Consider the following 22,257-nt stretch of genomic DNA (forward strand, 5'->3'; position numbering starts at 1 on the left):
TTCAATTAGCAACAATGAGCTTTATGCTTACCAGGAAAATGAGGACATTACACATTAGGTTGTGATTGGATTCTGTGAAATTATTGATTATATCGGGACTTTGTTTCCCGGCGACTTTCTTTAGGTTTTAGCTCCAATATTTTTAGAAGTTCATTATTCAAAAGTAATTACACCTATACTGTACAAATTATCTTAGCAGGGCACATATAAAGTTTCCATTCTAACTGAGATGGAATTCTGTATCTGCATACCTGTTCTTTGTTTGTGACCTAGGAAGTATTGAAGCCTAAACGAATGAAAGCAATAGAATGAAACCTCCATATTACTTGTAACCAGTTTTCATTAACGTAGATCTTAACCCAAAACTTTTTTCCTGAATCTTTTGAATAAGAGCATAACTTTTGGCAATATGTTGTTGCTGTCTCTGTCCCTTTGCAGGGTTTTGCATTTCCTTCTGGTGTAGTCAGCAGGACATGAAATGTTCATAAGACAATACACACACTGAAGATCTAGCTCCCCTTACTATAAATCAATTTGCACATTGGTTGCAGTCCAGCAAGTATCTGCTTAAAATTATCCGGAATTTCTATGACTGGAATCCTCTATTAGGTGATTTCTGCTGTTCGCCATTCTCATGCATTTTTATTATTATACAGTATTTTTATAGCGCCATCATATTACGCAGCGCTGTACAAAGTCCATAGTGGTGTCACTAACTGGCCCTCAAAGGAGCTCACAATCTAATGTCCCTACCATATTTCTATGTCATAAGTGTAGTCTAAGGTCAATTTTTAGGGAGAAGCCAATTAACCTCGCTGCATGTTTTTGGGATGTGGGAGGAAACCCACGCAGACACAGGGAGAACCTGCAAACTTCATGCAGATAGTATCCTGTCTGGAAATCGAACCTGGGACTTAGCGCTGCAAAGGCCGGAGTCCTAACCCCTGAGCCACCATGCTGCCCATTGTCATCGGTCGTTGCAATATCTATATAATGAAGTGCAGGCCACACAATTCATAGCTCCATGACTCTGTGTCACTATCATTCCCAGCTTACGGCCTGACTCTGTCCCTTTACATTGATGTCTCCTGTGTATAGACTGTGAGAGGTCACTATTTGCTGAGAGCTGACAGGAAAATATATCTTATGATATATTGTTTCTTTTTCATCATTATTTTCAAGAGCAACGAAGGGCCCTTTATAACTCATTCATGTGTACTTTCTTAAGATGTTTCAAGTGTGCTGATCATTACAGAGACAAAAAGCTCAGCCAACTATTACCTTCATTTTAGTTCTCGTGGCCCACAGTCAGTAACATTTTTTGTATGTGAGGTTACGGTGAGACATGTTAATAAATAATATCATTGTTCAGCCAAATAGCAACCCCTCCCATGAAAAAACTAGAAAATCAAACATTGAGAGGGTGTAAAAATAAAGGTGCAAAGTTGTCATGCAGTCATGTCAATGCAGTTTACAATGTACATTGTGTAGTGATGGCTTTTAAAAATATTCTAGCATAATCCAATTATTTCATGTTGCATGGTTTTCATATTCATTGCCATTAATGTGATGATTTGTGGACATCTGCCTATCACATCTTTATTTTATGAAGTTGTGATGGTTAGATGTGAAGTTTTCATTACATTTGGAAATTGATGTGTTACCAGTGATGCATACAGTTACCATTACAGCATGCAAACACATTGTAGACAATTGTGCTATTCCAACCTTGGGGCTAATAGTTTGGTGAAGGTTCTTTTCTACTCTAGCGTGACTGTGCTGTCTACAAAACCGGCTTCATACAGCCATTGATGAGTTTGATACCAAGGTACCAACTTGAGTGTCCTCCACTGACCCCGACCCTACTGAACACCTTCAGAATGAATTGATATGGCAATTGCAAGCCAGGTATTTTCATCCAATGCTATTTAGGTCGAATGGTTACAAATTCCTACGAACACCCTCCAAAATCTTTCTAGAAGAGTAGAGACTGTTACATCTTTCATGAGAGGAGCTCCACATTAATGTCTATTGTTTTAGAATGGAAAGTCCAACAAACCCATACAGGTGTGATGATCTGGTGTCAACAAACATTTGCCATGCTGTGTATCTGCTTTTTTTAACTTAAGCTGCGTACACACTTCCAATTTTTGTCGTTGGAAAGGATCTTTCACGATCCTTTCCAACGACAAGTGAGTGCACGATGCATGAACGGTGCTGTACATACAGCACGGTTCATGCTCTATGGAGAGGGGAGGGGGAGAGGGACGGAGCGGCACCCTGCTGCACGCTCTCCCCTTCCCTTTCATTAGGATCGGCTGTCGTCCATCGTCCGTGGATCCGGCAGGTCGGTCGTCCGGACGATGGACGACACCGACTGTACACACGGCAGATTTTCGCCCGATAATTGGCCGATGCCGATTATCGGGCGATAAAAATCTGACGTGTGTACGTAGCTTTAGGCTAGGAACAAACATCAGATGATTCTTGTCCGATAATCGCTTCAGGGCTTGTTTCGGATGAGAATCTGAAGTGTGTACAGCACTTGTCCGAAGTTGTTCATGGATGCATCCTAGCGGATCCACGAACGACAAACAATCGTAATACAAGTGAACGGGAGAGAGCGCAGCGGGGTGCTGCTCCGTCGTTCTTCCCCCTCCCCTCTCTGTATGAAAAGCACTCATTCAGTCTTTTGTCGTTAGAAATGATTGTGAAAGATCGTTTTCAACCACAATTATCAAACGTAGCCTTACTCTCGGTTTCTCCCTTTCTATCTCTTTCTGTATGCCCCTTTCTCTTTCTCTCCCTGTTTCTCTCTATTACTTTCTTTCTTACTGATTCTTCTGGCTCTTTCTCTGTTCCACTTTTTCTTCTTCTTCCTGTTTCTCTCTCTTTCTCAGTCTCTCTTTGTCCCTTAGCTCTCGTTCTCTTGCTTTCATTCTTTGTGCTACTGCTCCCTCTCAGCACTATCTCCTATACTACTCCTACTTTCAGCACTCTTTCTCTCTGTTTTTCTCCCTTTCTCAGCACTCTCTCGTACAACATTCTTCCTCTCATTCTCAGTTCTCTCTCTCTCAGAGCTTTTACTTTCTCTCTTTCAGTGTGCACTCTATCTCTCCCCCTTTTTTAACACTCTTCCTCTCTCTTCCTCTTTCAGGCTCTTTCTCTATGTTTTTCAGTGCTCCCTAGTATTTTCTCTCTCTCTTTTTGCCACCCCTCTCTCTCTTTCTGTGCTCTTTATCTCTCTATCTCTCTATTTTTCAGTGCTTTCTCTATTTTCTCTCTCTCCTTTTTTGCTCTTTTTCTTGCTCTCTTTCTCTCTCTTTCACTAATAACACCTTAAAATCTGTCACTGGAACCTGACATTCATTTTGCAGATCCCCATTTACCTGACACATTGGTTGCCTTTTAACCGCTCCAAACAAATTACTGTTTTATTTCCCTCAACAAGACAGTGAATTACTTTGGTTTCACGTTGTTACATGTAGCAGCCCCCTCCTTTGTAATTATACATTTTGCATTTCACTCTCTTTCCCCAGCGAGCCCCTCGACTTTACCTTCTGTGCTGGAAGGCCGTTATGAAGGTAAGAACACTTGTACACAACATCTGTTTGTTTTCCCTGGCCGTCCTTGTGCGTGCCTGGATAAACTTACCCATCTGCTCATCGGAAATGTTAGAGGGGCTTAACGAGGCCCATTCAGTGCGGTGGGATGTTGACGAGGGTAGGCTGACCAGTACTTTTAAATTTCAGTGTTTTGTCCCAGTACAGTTTGTTATTTTTACAAATTGAACTGTTTTTTGCTGTAAGGCACCTCCAGGGGTACCATACGGTAGCAGGATGAAACAAGGAAAATCCAGAGTAAAAATCCTTAGTTTATTTTTTGTCCCTGTTTACGCATTTTTGGGCTATTTCAGCTTGGGAACAATAATAAGGAGTGCAATGGTTGCTGAGGGCAATCACAAGTCATGGAACTTTCTACACAAGTGTTAATCTAAAGCCAGAACTTTTTATATATTTTTTATCTTGGTCATGATATGTTCAGTAGCTTTGTTTACTGCGTCAAAAGTTATCACAGACCTTGGTTGTATAGTAGTTGTATAGATTAGCACCTGGTATTTCACAATGTACAACAGAAGTGTAATATTTTATCGCCAACTTTTGTCATTTAAAAAGCCTTCCTTGCACCCCAGTCCATTAGGTTTGCCCATGCTGAATTGATTCTGCTGCAGAATGGAGTAAATATATCCCCAGTCTTCCCCAGTCTCAGTGTTGTAGCTTTGCAACAAATCATAACAATAAAGGCTGCAACAGGGCTGACCTATGATAATTATTTGCATGATTTTGTCATCTTATAGCCAGCATCTCAGTCAAGGGAATAGATGGTGAGACTGGATGATGTCTGAACAAAATTGGCTAAAAGTAGTTTACTGAGAACAGTCCACTGTAAATCTTAGGACTATTGATTTAGGCAGACCTGTCATCAAAATACAAACATTATGTAAAAGGAGTCACTTTTACTTTTTCATAAAGATAAAAAATGTTTATGTTTAATATTTATTTTATATTAAACATAAACATATATAATTTTTCTCTTAAATAATTAAGGGGAAAACAGCAATTTACTGGGATGTTTACAATACATAATCCAGGCTACTCTATCTGGATATGTCCAAAATTGTGTGCTGCTTCCACAGGGGCGTTCCTGAAATGTAAATGAACCCACACACAATCTCATTCATGCTCAGTGTAAGATCGAAGCTTAATTTTTTATTAATTGTGGTGGAAAGACAGGTCACCTGATCTCATGCATGCACAGTATAAGATCGGGGGATGACATCAGGAATCCAGATGATAGAAGATGACAGCATGGGATTTAACAGGGAGCAGTTAAAATACAGATCAAAATAACACAGCATTTGCTGGGTGTGGTAAGAACTTTTGTCTAAGGCTTAGAAAAAAAAAATATATGTTGCGCTTTAAGTGGATTTAGAAATTTTATGAAATTCATTAGAGCATACTTGATTGAAAATGATGCATTGTTCATTTTGAAACCGACTTGCCATGTAATGGACACTGATGGACACAAGCTGATAGATATTGACATACTGTACAAACATCTTGATGGTGATGGAACATTGATAATGATGGATGGTCTCTATACTATGATACAGCAAACCACCACTAACTATGAGCACATCACCCTGTTTTGGGCATACAACTACAATTAGATGTAGGTTGACCAGAGTGGGAAATACTTATGTGGTGCTGAGATAAAAAACAGCAAATTCTCATATCACAGCACACAATTTACACTAGTAGGAAGTATAGGATGTATAGGAAGTGTTCTAGACACTCGACTTTGAGTTCATTATACAGAGACTCTCATCTGTGTCTCTGAACATATATTCCCTGATATTTGCCACTCAAGCTAAGGTCACATCCAATAAATTGCAATGTTGTATCTGGTTGGACGGCTGTCATCGGAGTGAGCAATCCAGCTCTTTGCACGTTTTTGTCATCCTTTAAGGTTTGGAAATGGCAGGCTAGAAATGTCAGTTCCATCATGTGTCAGTTGCCGGCCTAAGAGACGTGATTGTTCTTGGCCTGCTCATCCAGTTCATAAAGCTGTAATTCCAGGTGGAGACACCGTACTGTAACAATAAGCCATTATTAAATGTGCTCTGTGTCCCACTGTAATTATAAACGAGAGATTGTGATGATATAGGGTCTACATGCTGTATATTTTTAAAAGATCAGCCCCACCAAAATTAGAAATTCTGGTTTATGCTATACCCTTGGACAATCTTGTGCTGAGTTCTTGGGTCTTTAGCCCTACTCTGTCCACTGTAACGGGTTCTCATCATCACTGTACTGAGTTCTTTTCCCCTGCTGTACCATTTATGAGGGGTTCCCTTTAACCCTGTGCTGAGTTCTTGAGTCTTTTCCCTGCTGTGTCCATTATGAGGGGTTCTCCCCTTTTCTGTGCAGTGCTCCTAGATCTGTACACCTGCCATGTGTATTATGAGGGGTTCCATTTATACTTGTGCTGAGTTCCTGGGTCGGTACACCTGCTGTGACAATTGTGAGGTGTTCTTCCCTCTTTTGTATGCATTTTACACACGTGGAACCATAAAAAACAAAAAAATAGGTTTTCATCATCCTAATTCCCCCCCATCCCACCACCATAAAAAATTTGCGACATTGTAAGACATATTGTCAACGGAAATAGTCAACTGATGCAGATCTGATATCTGGAAACCAGATTTTCACTCAAGATTCATAAATACATAAAATAAATTCAGTATAATAAATAAATGTCATTGCTTACATCAGAACTCATCAGAGTCATCAACAGAGTATTGTGAAAGGAACAGGTTCTCTTGAAATAGCAAACTGCACAATTGCAACTGTCATTAGAAGTGACACCAACTTTATAATTTTAAAAGAGAGCTTCAAAAATAAAAGTGAAGGGCCCAGTCTTCAATTAACACGAGATGGTTAACCGCCTTGCATGGCATCAGGCAGAGGAGAGTTAAGCCGGCTGTCATGTTTAAGCACAGTTACAGGGTGTAATAGAATATATTTAGCAGCCTGCCAGGGGGTGCGCAGCCTCCAGCCGTGAGAAGGTCCCCCACGCGGGCCTAGATCATATGTTGCCATGGATACCCTTTGCTGCGCCGTGTAGAGGCCGGGCACGCATCGAGATCACCATCAGGGGATGATCAGCTTCTCCTCGCCATATCTTTATGCTTAGTTTACGGACTGGAACTAAATGCTTTCTCCCCTCAACAGCTGCCGAGCCGCTGATCCAAAATAAGCAGCTGTTTAGGCCGGTGCATTGTGGGTAATCTTACAGGCAGAGTTAACATTCTTCATGCAGATCGAGTCGCGTGATAAAAAACACTTCCAGGCAATAAACGCGTTCAACCAAGGGGCCGCTAACTCTGTCCAGGAAACTGCAGCAATGCTAAAATCTTTAGAAAGTTTACACAGTCTTCTGTCAATGTTAGGTTTATGTAATACAACACAACCAGAGTGAGCAACGTTTTAATGCTGCGGGTACGATAACAGACTCTTTCGTAGGTTCTTCTTTTTTCGATTGACAGTCCTGGTTTTGAACCAAAAGCCCTATTTCTTATTGTAAAGTTCTATTTAAAAGGGAAAGTCTTCGCATTTCAACATTTAGAATATTTCCTAATAATTATTTAAGTAGACAGGGAGGGGAATAATGACAGAAGTTTGCCCTAATGTGCACAACCCCTACCTCAAATACCAATATTCTCGCTTTCAGCTGTGGGGGGTCGAGAAAGTGTAGAAACAAGCTTTCCAGATTCGGGAGTGGGGACAGAGGAGGAGTGAACTCCCCTGTCACCAGCCACAGATTAACCTCCTCCTCCTTCTTTTAGGTCCCTCTTTTTCCCAAGGTTATGCAAAAAGAAACCTAAATCCTGGTGCCTATTTAAAAAGAAGTATTCCATTATAAATTGTTCATCCTAATAAATCTATGGGATGTTAGTGCAATAGATTTTTACTGGTCATGCTTTAGACAACACCGTAGGCCTCCACTGTTGGAAGGAAAAAAGAACTTGTATTTTAGGAGTTTTAACGACATTATGAACTTGAAGATGATGAACTGGGGGAGATTTATGTGATCCATAAAATGGAAATAAACCTCAAGCTTATCTTTTACTTTGCCAACGATCTCAGCTCGCTGGGCTTTGCTTCCAGATTCCTTAGTAGGGGGACAGGAGCCAATTAATTCTACGGACTGATAAGAAGGTTCAATCTGGTTTGGAGAATGGTCTGCAAACGTTGGTGCTAAAGGAGAAAAATGGATAGAATATGTAAATGACTTCTGGTTTAGATATATTTATGTTTTCTAAGCAACTATCCTTTTTTCCTTAAAATGTATCTACAAATGTTGTGTAAAGGTGTTTGACAGATTGTTCATTTTTCCCTAACTAATTCTTACCCATCTTTGAAGCGAGAAGGGGAGGCGAGCGTGGAAGGGGTATTAAATCAGCTTGTTCTGGAGCACCTGCAGCTGGCACCTCTCCAGTGGGGTAAGTCATATTCCAAAGGAACGTCAATGATTGCCATTGTCATACATATGGTCATTATATCCATGTCACCAGTATATAATGCTGTCCTCACTGTCATTCATACACACACAACTTTTATTTGTCTTCCAATCTCTTGATACAACTCCTCCATCTTCATACATCATCACACATCCTTCAACCTATACTTTCATTTCCAATCCTCCATCTTTATATATCATTATGCTTTCTTGAACCTTCTATACAATCAGACATCCCCTATTCTAATATTTCATTACACCCTATCCATGCTCTTTTATCATCACACATCCTCTATCCTCATATATCATCACACTTGCCATATCCTCTTCTATTATCATTCATCCTTCATCATCATACATCATCACACCTCCTCCACCCTCTTCTGTCACCACAACTCCTCCTTCATCTTATATCATCACACTTTCTTTATCTTCTTCTATCATTACACCTCCTCCTCCATTCTTTTCTGACATTACACCTTCCCCATCCTCTTCTGTTATCACACATCCTTCATCCTCATATATCTTTGCACATCTTTCATCCTCATATATCCTCACACCTCCTCTTTTATCCTATATCATCACACCTTCCCTATCTTTTTCTATCATCACACCTCCTCTTCCATCCTCTTCAATCATCACACCTTCTCCATCCTCTTTATTTTTATTTTATATACTGCATTCCCTTCTAACATCTCACACTCCTTCAATCCTCTTCTGCCATTAAACCTCCTCTATCATCACACTGTTTCTTTCCTCTTCTTTAACACCTCCTCAGTCTTCTCCTATAACCACAACTCTTCCTTCCTCTTATTTCATCACACCTTCTCCATCGTCTTTTATCATTTCATTTTCTGCATCCTCTTCTATCATCTCACACCCCGTCAGTCCACTTCTACCAATAAACCTCCTCTATCATCACACCTTTTCTATACTCTTCTATAATCACACCTCCTCTCCCATCACCACAACTCCTTCTTCCTCCTAAATCTTGACACCTCCTCCATCCTCTTTTTTGGATCTCACACACCTTCCCTCCACTTCTACCATTAAACCTCATCAATCATCACACCTTTTCTATCCTTTTCTGTAATCACACCTCCTCAGTCCTCTTCTATCATCATACCTTCTCCATCCTCTTTTATCATTTCAATTACTACATCCCCTTCTATCATCTCTTCACACCTCCTCAGTCTTCTTCTATCCATTCATTAACTGCATCTTCTTCTATTATCTCACTTACCATCGATCCTCTTCTATCATTTAACTTCCCCCATCCTCCTCTATCATCACACCTTTTTCATCCTCTTCTATCATCACTTCTTCTTCATCCTGTCTTCCATTACACCTTCACTATACTTGATGCATCCTACATCCTTCTGAAATGGGTGGAAAGCAAAAACCCAAAGTAAAGTACATAGGACATAGTGTGGTAATTACCTCATCCTTTTCATCCAGCCCTAATGTGGACAGCTTATTTTTAAAAACATGGTTGACATGGCTTATCTGCAAGACCATTCTGGCAAAAATGTTTTTTGATGCACGTTAATATGATTGTACATCTGTTGAGATGAAATTACTGGTAACTGAATATGTAGCATATTTGTTATGTGATGGTATGTGTACTTGTATAAATGTATAAAGTGTAATGGAAAAGGAATATGGTCATCTACGTATGTTGTGTTGACAGTGTAGTGTTCTATGTATAGATTGTAACAGAATTGTATTATGATAATATCCAGTGATTGGTAATATCAGGGATATGGTGTTTTATGCATATATAATATTGTTATGTTGAAAGTATATTGTTCTATATATAGAGTGTAATAGCATTGTATTAGGATCATGTCAATTGGTTGGTTTTGTTGTGTTCTATTTGTAGAATGTAATAGAATTGTATCATAGTCACGTTGGAACAGTAGCATTCTGTGTATTAAATGTAATAGAAATGCATTATGGACATGCCCAATGGTCAGTCATGTTAGGTTATAATAATTTTTCTGTGTCTGCATAATGTGTAATATTAGTTGAGGTCCGGTTATGGTGGAGGCGTAGTGTTGCTTGCATGTTTAGACTGTAATCATATATATTATGATCCTATATGGAGTCTGGTAGGTTTAGAGTTTAGCTTATTACCTCTGTACATTGCATGCCATGCCATAATGCTTATGTTTGAAAGCTCAGAGAAAAACAATTTTTCAGTATGTCTGTGTGCCACTAAATGAAATCTATGAAAACGTACAATGTTTAAATATGCTGGTTAGGTAATGGAGGAAATGTGGTGTGGATTTAGCATTTTATATACCAGTTTTTCAACTTCGGCAGGGGGAACCCATGAAAAAACTTTTAGGTCCTCAGGAAACCTTTGCTAAAATTACTATATCCACATTACACAGTATATTAGCATGGTGGTCAATGGGATGAATGCCTCTTACATTGCTGGCCAGTGGAAAGAATGTCACCCTTACAGCAAAAAAGATCATTGGTGTACATTAAACTAATGCACAAATTGCTCAAAGACCCCCTTGCAACCTTTGGAAGAACCATAGGGTTCTGCGGGACCTTGTTGAGATATACTGGTATATACTAATATTATCTTTGTTCCTTTTATTTTACCATATAGTTATATACCTTTTGACACATTACATTGACTTGAGTGTGTTTTATATAGTTGATAAGCAGTCTTTGCATTGCCAACAATCTCCATCGTTGTGCCATCACATTTGTAACTTCACCAGGAGAGATATTATGTATTCTCACAATTATGTTAGAAATATGGATGTTTAGAAAGCCTTTGTGTCCAGTTAGTGCTTATTTGGAATATGTGTTATTTATTTACAAATGCAATGATACATTTGTATTATTTATAATAATAGGAGGAAAAAAAAAACTTTTCTTTGCTACTTATACCATTCCTGTCTTACGTAAGATATGCAATCCGTACAGAGTTTGGCATAAGGAACAATCTCAATGTTTTTTTATCCATGTAAACATTTCTAAAGTTGTTTTTTATGGTGATATACCTCATCTCCCAGATCCAACGTGATGCCTCAATCTTTTAAGATTCCCATCACAACTCTTGTGTGGCCTCCTGCTTGTTCCTGAGTGAACCTCTTGCAGCCTCTGATAACTCGGGAGTAATTGAAATCTCCCCATGATCTCATTACAAAGTTCAGGACTGTTGAGAATTTATGGAGTTTTTGTCTTGTTTACTGCTTGACCTGGCCTCCGAATGTGAGTAGAATAGAAGCCCTGTGTTTCTTATTGTAGTTTTACATTTAAAGATATTGGGGCCCCTTAGACATCAAAACAAATCTAATACATTCAGATAAAGTAGGTGTAAACCCACTCAATTCAGGAATAAAGGTAACAGGTTAATGTAGGTATAGAAGCCTTTTATCATCTGCTGCTTTGAAGGATCTTTTTTTAAGCAAATCTTATTGATAATGCTTTGTCCCATTTCCTATTATTGTACTGCAATGTCACCCTGTCACATGCAGCTCCAGCAGACACTGAAATGGGTCCGCCAATGCTTATTGTGTTGGCATTTTCCACTGTTGTCACCATCAGTAACTCCAAACAGAGAAATGATGTTGCTGAAGCTTCAGGTTATGTACAAGAACTAGTTGAAACAAAATATCTGCAGCAAAAGGGAGGCAATAAAAATAAATAAAAAAAAATTGTAAGAAAAAAAACCTTGACATTGCTTGGCACAGACGGCAAACTACAAGTGTTGGATGCCTTGTCCTTTTCTGTGCTCTTAGTTTTTTGCTTTGGCCCCTACACCACTATTGTGTCCCTTAGTGATGTAGGGATCACCAGGTGGAACCATAACACAGTTGAAGGACCTGGCACCTGAAGCGTTGGATGCTTACGATTCCTGCAGGCTCTAAGTCTTGAAGCCTGCAAAATGAGTATTCACCACCAGCTGCATATTCAAAAAAAAATTTTATTGTTTGAAATGAAAATGATCTTTTTTGTGCTTTTTTCACTACTTTTGCCATTTTGCTAAACACTTGATTCAACGAAGATGATGACTTTGGACATCATCATATCCTTGGTTGAAGCCACATGTGTAAGGTTTGTTGGTCGGCGGAGTAGAGAAATGCTCCATTTTGCTGATTTTGCTTTATCCAGCCAGCGTCCCAGAATTCTCTGCTAATAACATTCTAATTGTTGCCTGGGCGATTATATTTTTACAAAGCATTAGCAGTGCTTCATAATCCTGAACTCCATTATGAAGCTATTATGAATAATTAAGTATACCGTGAATAAATGATCTTTGCTGAATTCAGAAAGCATATTTCTACAGCAGGAAAAATAATTCGGACAGTCCGCTTGGGAATTAAAGGACGGCTCCAACCAAGCAGTTAAGCACGCAAATGTATATAGAGCACCTGTACCTACCATATATATGTAAACCAATGCACATACTAGATGAGCTGACTCCATGCCCCTGCCATGCCTGCTACTAATAATGAACATTACTACTAATGGTACTACTAATACTAATGGTGACCACCTAGGGATTATGTTATTCTTCATGATCACCTAAATATTTCGCCCTGATCTGGCTAATTTCTGTGCTACAAAAATCTTACAGATTTGATTCAAGTATATAGGAGGAAGCAACCTCAGCTTTTGGTTAAAAAAAACAACAATTGTACTAAGTGTAAGCTTCATGCTGAGTTTTAAACTTCAAAGCTGGACCTCAAACAAAGCTCAAATACAATCTATAGAATATATTCACAGATTGGAAAGTGTTTATTTTAAAAAAAACATATTTGAACCAGCATACATAGACATAAGATACATAGATAATCTTTCTCTAAATAGTGTGGTATACTTGAACAAATTACACATACAGTTGACACAAGTATCAAGACTTGGCTTGTGGAAAAGGTAGCTACACCTCTACCTTTCATCCCACCACATGCACCCACCACATGCACATTTCATCCCACCCACACCGCCATGAAATCACAATTAAGTGTTCCAAATTTGGTGCCAGTGAATAAGACCTCCTAAGGAGTTTCTTGGAGGAATGTGTCTAAAACCCCAGATGTAAGAGATCTGCTGGTATACTTTTTTTTTGGGATGCTGGTGCTCATTCTTGACAATATCAAAAATGTTCTCCAAGCCTTTCAGTAAAAAAGGTTGTACATGCCTATGAGTCTGGCAAAGGATTTTTAAAAAAAATTGCCAGATTATTTTAATGTAAACGTAACTATACTGGCTATACTCAACTGTCCTCATTCCCACCGCCATCTCTTCCTGGAGACAAACTTTGGCTATCTTAATTAGCTGGGCTGGATGACAGGAGTTCATTCAATCCTGGCCAGTGCAAGGGAAGCTAAGGCCGACAGTTTCCCAAGGTGATCAGGTAGGTAGGGGGATTATAGCAGAAGGGACTGTCCCTTTTTGGCAATAAAAATGAAAATTTTTAATGTAAGTTAAATTATAGTTTAGCTTTAATTATACCACTGTAAAGTTCTAAAGGTGGTGTAGAATTCTACAAGTAGTAAAATTCTACAACACGTAGATTTTAAATGACTGCTAATATGTCAAGGACTGTCTGGGCCATAAAATTGGGAGTTGACTGTGTGATACTAGAAAAAAAGTCTTCTAGAACCTCTGAAGTTGTATAATAGAATCTGCAGGTAGCTCTTACATTATTTGGTACCAAAGTTTATACATCTACAGTTGACCCTGTCCAAATATTTATATACCTAACTATACATTTTGCACCAACATGGAAGATGAGCTGGGAAAAAGCTTTCACTCTCCAAAAAAACAAAACAAAGTTAGCATGAATACAGTTTGCTTAGAACACACAGGAGAAGATCCGGTCTTAAAACAATGTGCCTTGGACTGATACAGTTGTTTGACCACAGTAGTTGGTGTTGCTTTGCAGCTGCAGGGTTTGAGCAACTTGCAGTCAAAATGGTGTGTTTTATGACATCCCAATACATAAAAAGCTTACACATATAACCCATAGACTACATTGGAATCTAAATGAATGGCACTGTACCATGTAAAGTAGTTGATGCATACAAGGAGGCCTGATATACCATTAGGTGACACCATTCTTCACCTGTTTCTGAATTATTGGTTTTGAGTATGACAACACTACAGATAGCATAAGACATTAGTATTCTGTAATATCAACTGTTAGATCTGCTCTAATCGCTTTGTATTACAGTATTTAAATACTGTATTTCTTTTCTGGAGTTCGAAGACAAATGCAGAGTTCTTTGAGGTTTGTTGTCATCACAGATCTGGTCATAAAGATCAAAGTCTTCTCAGCTGGAAGAAAAATTGGCGTCAAAGACGTTTTATGGCCGGGCGGCTGTTTTTGATTGGAACTCCAGTATGCTGTGCCATTAGGAGTGTGTCGATTTGCTCTATAATGAATGGGTAACTTACTCTTCAGTAATTTAATCAGACCATGGATCTGGCCCTAAAGACAAGTCATGCCCGATGAAGCGCATATTTATGCTCTGTCTGAATTCCCCGGACGGATAACTAGTTTGTTTGGAGGGGCCTCGGTGTGTTTTCTTCATGCTCCTTAACCACACAGGCTGCTGCCTTTAACTCCTCACAATTCTATTGTCTTTGTGTTCTATTGCTATGCATTTCATTGTTGTTTGGTTTATTAATTCTGCTTCTAGCTATATCTGGGCTTTGTAATATATAGGTAAGTAGTAGAAGCTACACTATATGGCCACATGCATATGGACAGCTGACCATCACACCTTATATATGGTAAAAAGCATGTGGATACCTGACCATCACAATTACTTATATGATCAAAAGCATATGAATACCTCACTGTCACACCTACTATATGGCCATAAGCATGTGGACACCTGACCATCACACTTTCTATATGGCCATAATCATGTTAACAGCTGACCGTCACACCTACTATATGGCCATAAATATGTGAATATCTAACCGACATACCTGCTATATGGCCCATAAGAATGTGGACACCTGACCATCACACCTTATATATGGTAAAATGCATGTGGACAGCTGACCATTACACCTTCTATTTGGCCATAATCATGTTAACAGCTGACCGTCACACCTACTATATGTTGGGATTGGTATGGAGGATCTTCAGTGTTCTATACAGATTTCTGACCTCAACCCTACTAAATACCTTTAGGATAAATTGGAACTTCAGTTGGGAGCCAGGACTTCACAATGAAACCTTTAGCTGAATAGGCAAAATGGAACACTCCAAAACCTTGAAAAGATTTCTTGTTTAGTGAAGCCAGTCATATCTGCATGGGCATTAACCTGGAGCTAGGGAACCCCTTAATGGTAATACCCATGGCTTCAGAAAGTGAAATTACTTTGTTTCAATTAATTTTGTTTGCAGTCTTCACTGAACTTGCATTTGAGGCATAGACAGTAAAAAAAAAACAACAAAATCCAAAACACTGTATTATACATCCACTTTAAATTTTAAAACGATATTTCAGAGCAAAATATTTCCTTCCTGCTCATATGGATTCAGCTACAGAATTCTCCGGGGAAGAAAAGAGCTAATGGTTTAATAATCACACTATTAATTGGAAACACAGAGTTAATTATTTATAAGTGACAACGAGGTTTATTCAAAGTTTGCTTGGCGATCATATCGCAGGTCCCCATGGCCTACAAAATTAATTTTCTGGCTGCTGGGAGTTGAACCTTCCTTGGTGGGTTGCCATGTGTTTAACCCCTTTGCGTCTCCCATCCTCAACAACGAAATGGAGCAGTTGGGAATCATTTTGTGCAAGCTTTTCCATACATCTTCTGTAGATCGCGGTGCAATTTCTGGAAGAAAGAACCGCACTGAAATCGCACCTCAGTGTGACTCAAGTGTATAACAAAGCATCAAATTCTGCTTTTGACTGCATATTAGTTGAAGAATGGTGGCTGGAAGTGGCAAAGTTTTCAACTGAAAATCTGAAAGGCGTCTATGTCCCCATATGTGTTTGAAAATCACATGGTTAACAGCTCCCAGTCTCGTGATTTCAACCACTATGTTCCTGAGTATAGTGAGTTACTGGAATGCATTTGCTTACTGAAATGGGCTAAAAACCTGTTGCAATGGACAGTATTCCCCACTGAAATTATTTCAAGCTGGATGGAAAGAAGCTGTAGGTGACCCAACTTTTCAATACCAACCCAGAAACAATCGGGTGGTTACTGAAAAGTGCTGGGTGGTGCACAAGGCTAAAAGGGCCTGGGGAGATCACTGAATAAAGTTACCATTCTCTTTTATGATGCAAAGAATGATGGGTCACCTGCTGTCCCAGAACACTTTCAGCTTTATAGATGCTGTTTTGAGCCTGATCACCCTCAGACGCTGCATGTAGAATCCCCTAAAAAAAAGCAATGCCTGCAAAACCAGGGGCACTGCCTGCAAAACCAGGGGCAAAATGGTATATTTTAACCACTCGTCTCTACATTTTTAATGGGGGGAATTTCTAAAATAATTTTCCAGTCTTGCAGTTGCAGTTAAAAAGTATTGTGCATTTGAAAACCAGGTGGTTAGCCACACATGGAAAACAAGCGCTTTGCTGAAGTGCAAGAAGGAAAAGCAACTGCATAGCCAGAAGCAACATGTTGCTTCCAGGAATTGTAGCACAATGGCAATGAAAAGGCAACCACATGCAAACGCTTGAACAAAGTGGTTCCCAACTGTTCCTATACGGTTGAATATATAGTGGTAGAGCGCAGTTGAGAATAAGCCATAAAACTGTGGCTTGCAGACTGCAGAAGTCTAGAAAGGGGCCTTAGGGTTTTGAAAGCAAGCAACATCACTTGCAGGGTTCAGTGCATATAGTTGCAATGGTGGAACCTTCCACCCAATAGATAAGTATGTATACAATGTTGCTCCATGTCCCTGCACAGCAGGGTTTTTATTTTCCTATTCATTTTTTTTACTTTATTTTAGCATTGTATTTTACCCCCTTACCGCCCACCATTGTAGCTGCCCGACTCCCCAGCAATCACCTCCATCCTCTGACGGGTTTATAAATAGTCCGATCCCATTTCCAGCTCCCATGTCTGTCATTGATATTCTCACATCTCCATGGAAACTGAGGTGAAAAAAAAGTAGAATTTACTTACTCTGGAAAGACAAACAGATTGAGATCTATTTTTGGAAAGTGAAAAAAAAATTGTCTGATCTAGGAAGAAACGTTCCACGCCCAAAATCCGACAGGCCCTCACTTACATAGCGGAACGTATTGTGCGCTTCGTTTATTACCCTCTAGGATATAGCTCAGGTAGGCAAACGCAGGAAACCCTCATTAAGCGTAAATTAAATGCTCACTGCATCAAATTAGACAACAAGTCTGCCCTGACAAATTAGAAAATATGCTTTAATTGTAATTTGTAGTAACCGCCCCAGAGACGGGGAAGCTGAAATATATGGGGAAGCCATATCTGTTCACTTTATGTGCAGACTTTGATTTGCCGTTCTTCTCTGCGTCAAGTAAAACGGCTTCTTTGTGGCAGTTTTGATCCAGGATGGAGGATGGAGTCATCCTCAATCGGGTCCCGCCATCTTTAGCTTTCTTCTTCTGGCTATGTCACCCAATCTGGCCCTGCACATGCTTGGGATCGGCATGTCCAGGAGAAGCAGCCAGGAGCCTCCTGGAATGCGTGACGTAGGTATTGCGCTCCCATTCAGTCTTGATCCCACGGCGAGGAGGGAAGGTGCTTCACCTTTTTTTTTTTTCCCAAAACGGTCTTGCAGTCAAAAAAGGGTGGTCCACCCTTTTATGTTCAGTTTTTGAGTTTAGGTCTGCTTTAAGTTGGTGACTGTGTCTAGGCTAGGATGATGTCCTCAATCTGCTGCATGCAGAAGAAAACATTTCCTCAGTCTCATTCACCCCCCAGTCATCAGGCTGCAACAATGTAACTTTTATAAGATGAAAGGCGGCAAGAATTGATTAAGGTGACCCTGAATATTGCCTGATTTTGCTCAGGAAATTTTTGTAGCAGAGCAGATTAGGCTTTAAAGAAAACCTACTTAGTGCTGTCTATATAACGGGAGCCTGCTAACAGGTGCAGGATGGCGGACTGGTCTCATCAGTTATGCTTCTTCTCTGCACATTTGGGTGTGCCAGTGACCAAACTGTATGGATTAAGAATCTCACTCATTCATCTCTGCTGTACACCTGATATATATATGTTTGTGATTTGTTGCTTGCTGCAGCTTTATAGCGAGTGTTCCTTTAATTATGATTCTCTCTTGAAGAAGCCACATGGTGATATGTAGGAATCTGTATCCGACGGTGTAGCATATGGCGTGCGTTGTGTCTCTGAGGACGGTTGTGTGGCTGCGCTGGGTTTTGTAACACAACAGAATGCACATATGAGTCTCTGGGGTTTGTTTTCCTGGCTGCAGACTGTATATAAAAATAATTACAGATATAATGAGCGCTGTATATAGGAATGACTGCTGTCCTCTGTATAGCCATCCGCCATGAAGCCGCTGAGGAAAACGAGCAAAGCGCTTTGTGCAGACATAAATTTTATATATTCTGGTTTCCTTTTTGTTTTTTTGCAAGTATAAGCTATTTATTCATTAAACAAAATCAGAAAACTCTCCAAAAAGAAACCTCAATCCAAATATTAATTGAAGGAACCATAAATGTATCTTTACAGCTAATGTAAGTATTCAGATTTGTCATTTTTATATCACCTTCTGTAATACCCTAGCAATCAGATCTTTAAAGTAAGGAGTTTTATATTTTTACATTTTCCTTTCAGCCTAAAACAATGAGCCTGATTTTAAAAAAGGCTCTGCAAGGCTGGGGAGGCTACACTTCCATCTGTGAACCTGGTTGATCCATCAAAACTGGAATGGATCAGGTCCAGTATTGATAACGTTTGCTACCAAAAAGCAAACCACTTTCCAGAAATCCATTCCAGGTTTACTGAATTGCCTAGGTTCACTGATGAAAGTGTATCTTCTCCAGCATTGGAGAGGTTTCATAAATCCACCCCTGTGAGCATGCTACCAAAAGTAAAGAACATAGATATGACCTCTTCTTTAAAATTGTCCAATCTCTCGACCATGGAGGAGGGGACCAATAATACAGGCCTTCAGACCTCCAGCGGTATCAAGCGATCCCGCGTCGCTCCTGCCAGCTGGCATCGTCCAGTTACTCTTACTGCAGAACTGGTTCTTAAAGAACCAGCCTTCTCAGATTTACCATCGAACTGACCCATTTGATCACTATGGGGTTGCCATGGGTGGAAGCTGCTCAAAACGTTTCCCCTAAGGCAGCAAGCAGTTCACTGGCATGAAGAAACATTAACTGCACTACACAACATAGAAAGATAATTAGCGTTTATTCCACCGAGCAGACTTGGAATCACCAAACTCAGTATTATATCCAGAATACCTTCTGGACATCCCACTTCATACTAGAAATGAGAAAACACCTAGAAAGCATTTCTCTGTCTCATACACACAACTTTTTCCAAAAGAATTAAGTGGTCATCCATTTATTAAGTTTCTAATAGAATCCCCTGAGGAAGCCTATCGGCGAAATGCGTTGGGATTGGAGACTGAGGTTCCTTAATATGATCACGTAATAAGAGACTGCAATACTTAACCATAATTCATACAATAACTAACCATTGTGTTTGAAAATGTATATAAGTATGTCTATATTCTGATATTTTTTCTATTTAAGCAAATACTTAACCTAAATTGCAAAGCCTTAAAAACCCCTCTCTGTGTCCATCCTTTTAATATTGCACCACAACCTCACCACCAGGCCAAATATAGCCTTAGGAACCATTTTTATAAGTCAGCCACTCATTGGCTGGATAGGTATAATTACCATGGTTGGGAAATCGTATTGAACTGTGCACTGGTGGGTGCTTGCAGGTTTGAGTAGGGTATGATATTAATATCTGCACAGAAGATGTTGCCCATAACTGTGTCCCTGATGGGTTTATATGGACAGGGTAACCTTATACTGTTTTTAATAAAGGGTGAGATTTCTAGAGCTTAGCTCTCTCTGTCTGGATGAACACCCTGATGGCCCAATTGTTTCACTGCAGCCTTAGGGCGACATGGTTCAGAATAGCCAGAAACTAGCTGGAAACCCAAGCATGTCAGCTGTAATCTGTCCACATCTGATTGATTAATCTTTCAGCCTTTTGGGAGTTTGGGGAAACCAGTGATAAAAATATGTGATTGAGGAACTGTTTCACCAGAATATGTTACATGTGCATGGAGTCCGAACAACATGTATTACACAACAATTATTTGTAAAATCCTGATCTATAAAAATGAGCTTTACTTTAAGGCTCGGGCAATGTTGATGAGTTTTACAAGTATTATGAATGAATTATCTTGTTACCCTATAATTTCCCTTTGTGTGTGAATCACATTTGACGATGTGACTTTTGCTTAATATTTCCTGCGATCTTCTAAGAGGTCATTGAAGATGAAGATGAAGAGACTCAATTTTTTCCCTGTACCTAGAGGACACTTGATAAAGATAACACTGAAAAAAAAGCAATTAAAAACTCTTTTTTTTTTCTCGGTTTCATAATGAACAGTAAGTAGTGTTCATGATATTAGGGACCCATGCTGCGGTCCCCCGTGGCTATTGTCCTACAGAGACCCTTCAAATATAATTCTGCTACTTGTAGAGTGGAAGGAGCCAGCGTACATCTTCCTTCTGAGTCTCCCGATGGAGACCGCTCAACCGCTAAATGAACCGATTGTTTCGTTTAGCTTGCAATAGAACATAAGGATAAAAATGCCGCTCTAGTTTTGGGTCCATACGTTCTGGTGTTATTTTTGTTGTATTTTAATGGTCAAAAACGTTCAACTTAAAGCACGAAATTGTGCAAGGCGAATTCACCAAGCAATCATGATAATTAGTGTGGTATACTTTTGGAACTGAACACTACATATTGAAAAATCCCCATTGTGAATGTGCTTTTCTGATCCTCTCTGTACAAGTTTATGGGTCAGGCATGACTTGACTGATAACATTCGCAACTCTTAATGCTTTAGGTTTGGGACCCTTATTGGGTTTTTATTGTCTTGTATTGTGTCCCTAATGGAAACATTCACCCTCCCTCTTGCAACTGCAATAGGAGGTAAGTGAAATCTTCCAATGAGAATTCATGTTCAGGTGACGCCAAAGCAGCAATAGGCCTCTCTCCTCCTTCTGCTGTGACTCGAGAATAGAGAAAAAGAGATTTTTCCTGTTTTTCAGAGATCTACTCTACTCTACTCTACTTATATGTTCCTGTAACAAGAAATTAGGTAAATGCTTCTTATAGGATAACTTTTTCTATAAAGTAATATATAGAGATATTTTTTAATAACACTCACCTGTTTCCGCCATATTCATCTGGCCCTCTTCCAGGTTCATCTGATTGATCAGGCCAGAATGATGAAACTCCTGCTTGCAATGGGAGTTATATCTATCTGGCATGGCTAATCAAGATGGAAGGAGATCCAGAACCTGGAAGAGGATGGAAGGAGATCCAGAACCTGGAAGAGGATGGAATGAAGATGGTGGTGTCCACGACCGAATGGGAACAGGAGAATGGTAATAAAAAATTGTGATCAAGCAGGTAAGTTTATGTTTTTGCAAAAGGGACTTCACTTGCACCTTCTGCAAACCAAATCTGCCTGCTCAAATTTTTCCACGTTCAGTTTTTGTTTATGAAATGTAAATGTCAGTCCTGGGAATGTTTCATTGGACAGATGTACCACAGCCCACTACATCCCTTTTTCCTATCCTTCCATGTGAATAATTAGGTGCCACATTCCCAGCTCTCATTGCCCTTAATAGACTTAAAGTTCAATGTGGACCCAGTGGTCTGCGTTCTGCTCCAGGTCACTTAGCAGCTGGGTCTCTTTTAAAGATAAAAGTAGATCCTTGATTTTTTATTGGGGAGGGTTGGAGCAGGGGGTGTATCCTTCTTCTAGGAGGGTTGGTTGACTAATTCTCCCCAGGGTGCATTACACTAGAGGACTCAGTAGAAAAGGGCAAGGGAAAGAACCTCAGCATCTAGATGGGGGCCTTATGTCAGCCCTGTATGTGTCAAAAACAGGAGATTAGCAGCAGTGAGTTAAAAGTGATACACTGATTGTACCTTTTTCTTAAAGTAGCTCATTAAAAC

At 39.7% G+C, this 22,257-nt stretch overlaps 1 protein-coding gene across 1 annotated transcript in view; it reads left to right on the forward strand.

The window, feature by feature from the left end:
• TRAPPC9 (trafficking protein particle complex subunit 9) overlaps positions 1-22,257 on the forward strand; it is a 329,400-nt gene that overhangs the window by 179,843 nt on the left and 127,300 nt on the right. Inside the window, exon 21 of the mRNA XM_072410619.1 lies at positions 7,975-8,065. Within this exon, the coding sequence (XP_072266720.1) occupies positions 7,975-8,065 (91 nt within the window). The remainder of the gene's footprint in view (positions 1-7,974; positions 8,066-22,257) is intronic.

The sequence above is a fragment of the Pyxicephalus adspersus genome, chromosome 5, assembly GCF_032062135.1.
Source record: "Pyxicephalus adspersus chromosome 5, UCB_Pads_2.0, whole genome shotgun sequence".
Taxonomy (NCBI): domain Eukaryota; kingdom Metazoa; phylum Chordata; class Amphibia; order Anura; family Pyxicephalidae; genus Pyxicephalus; species Pyxicephalus adspersus.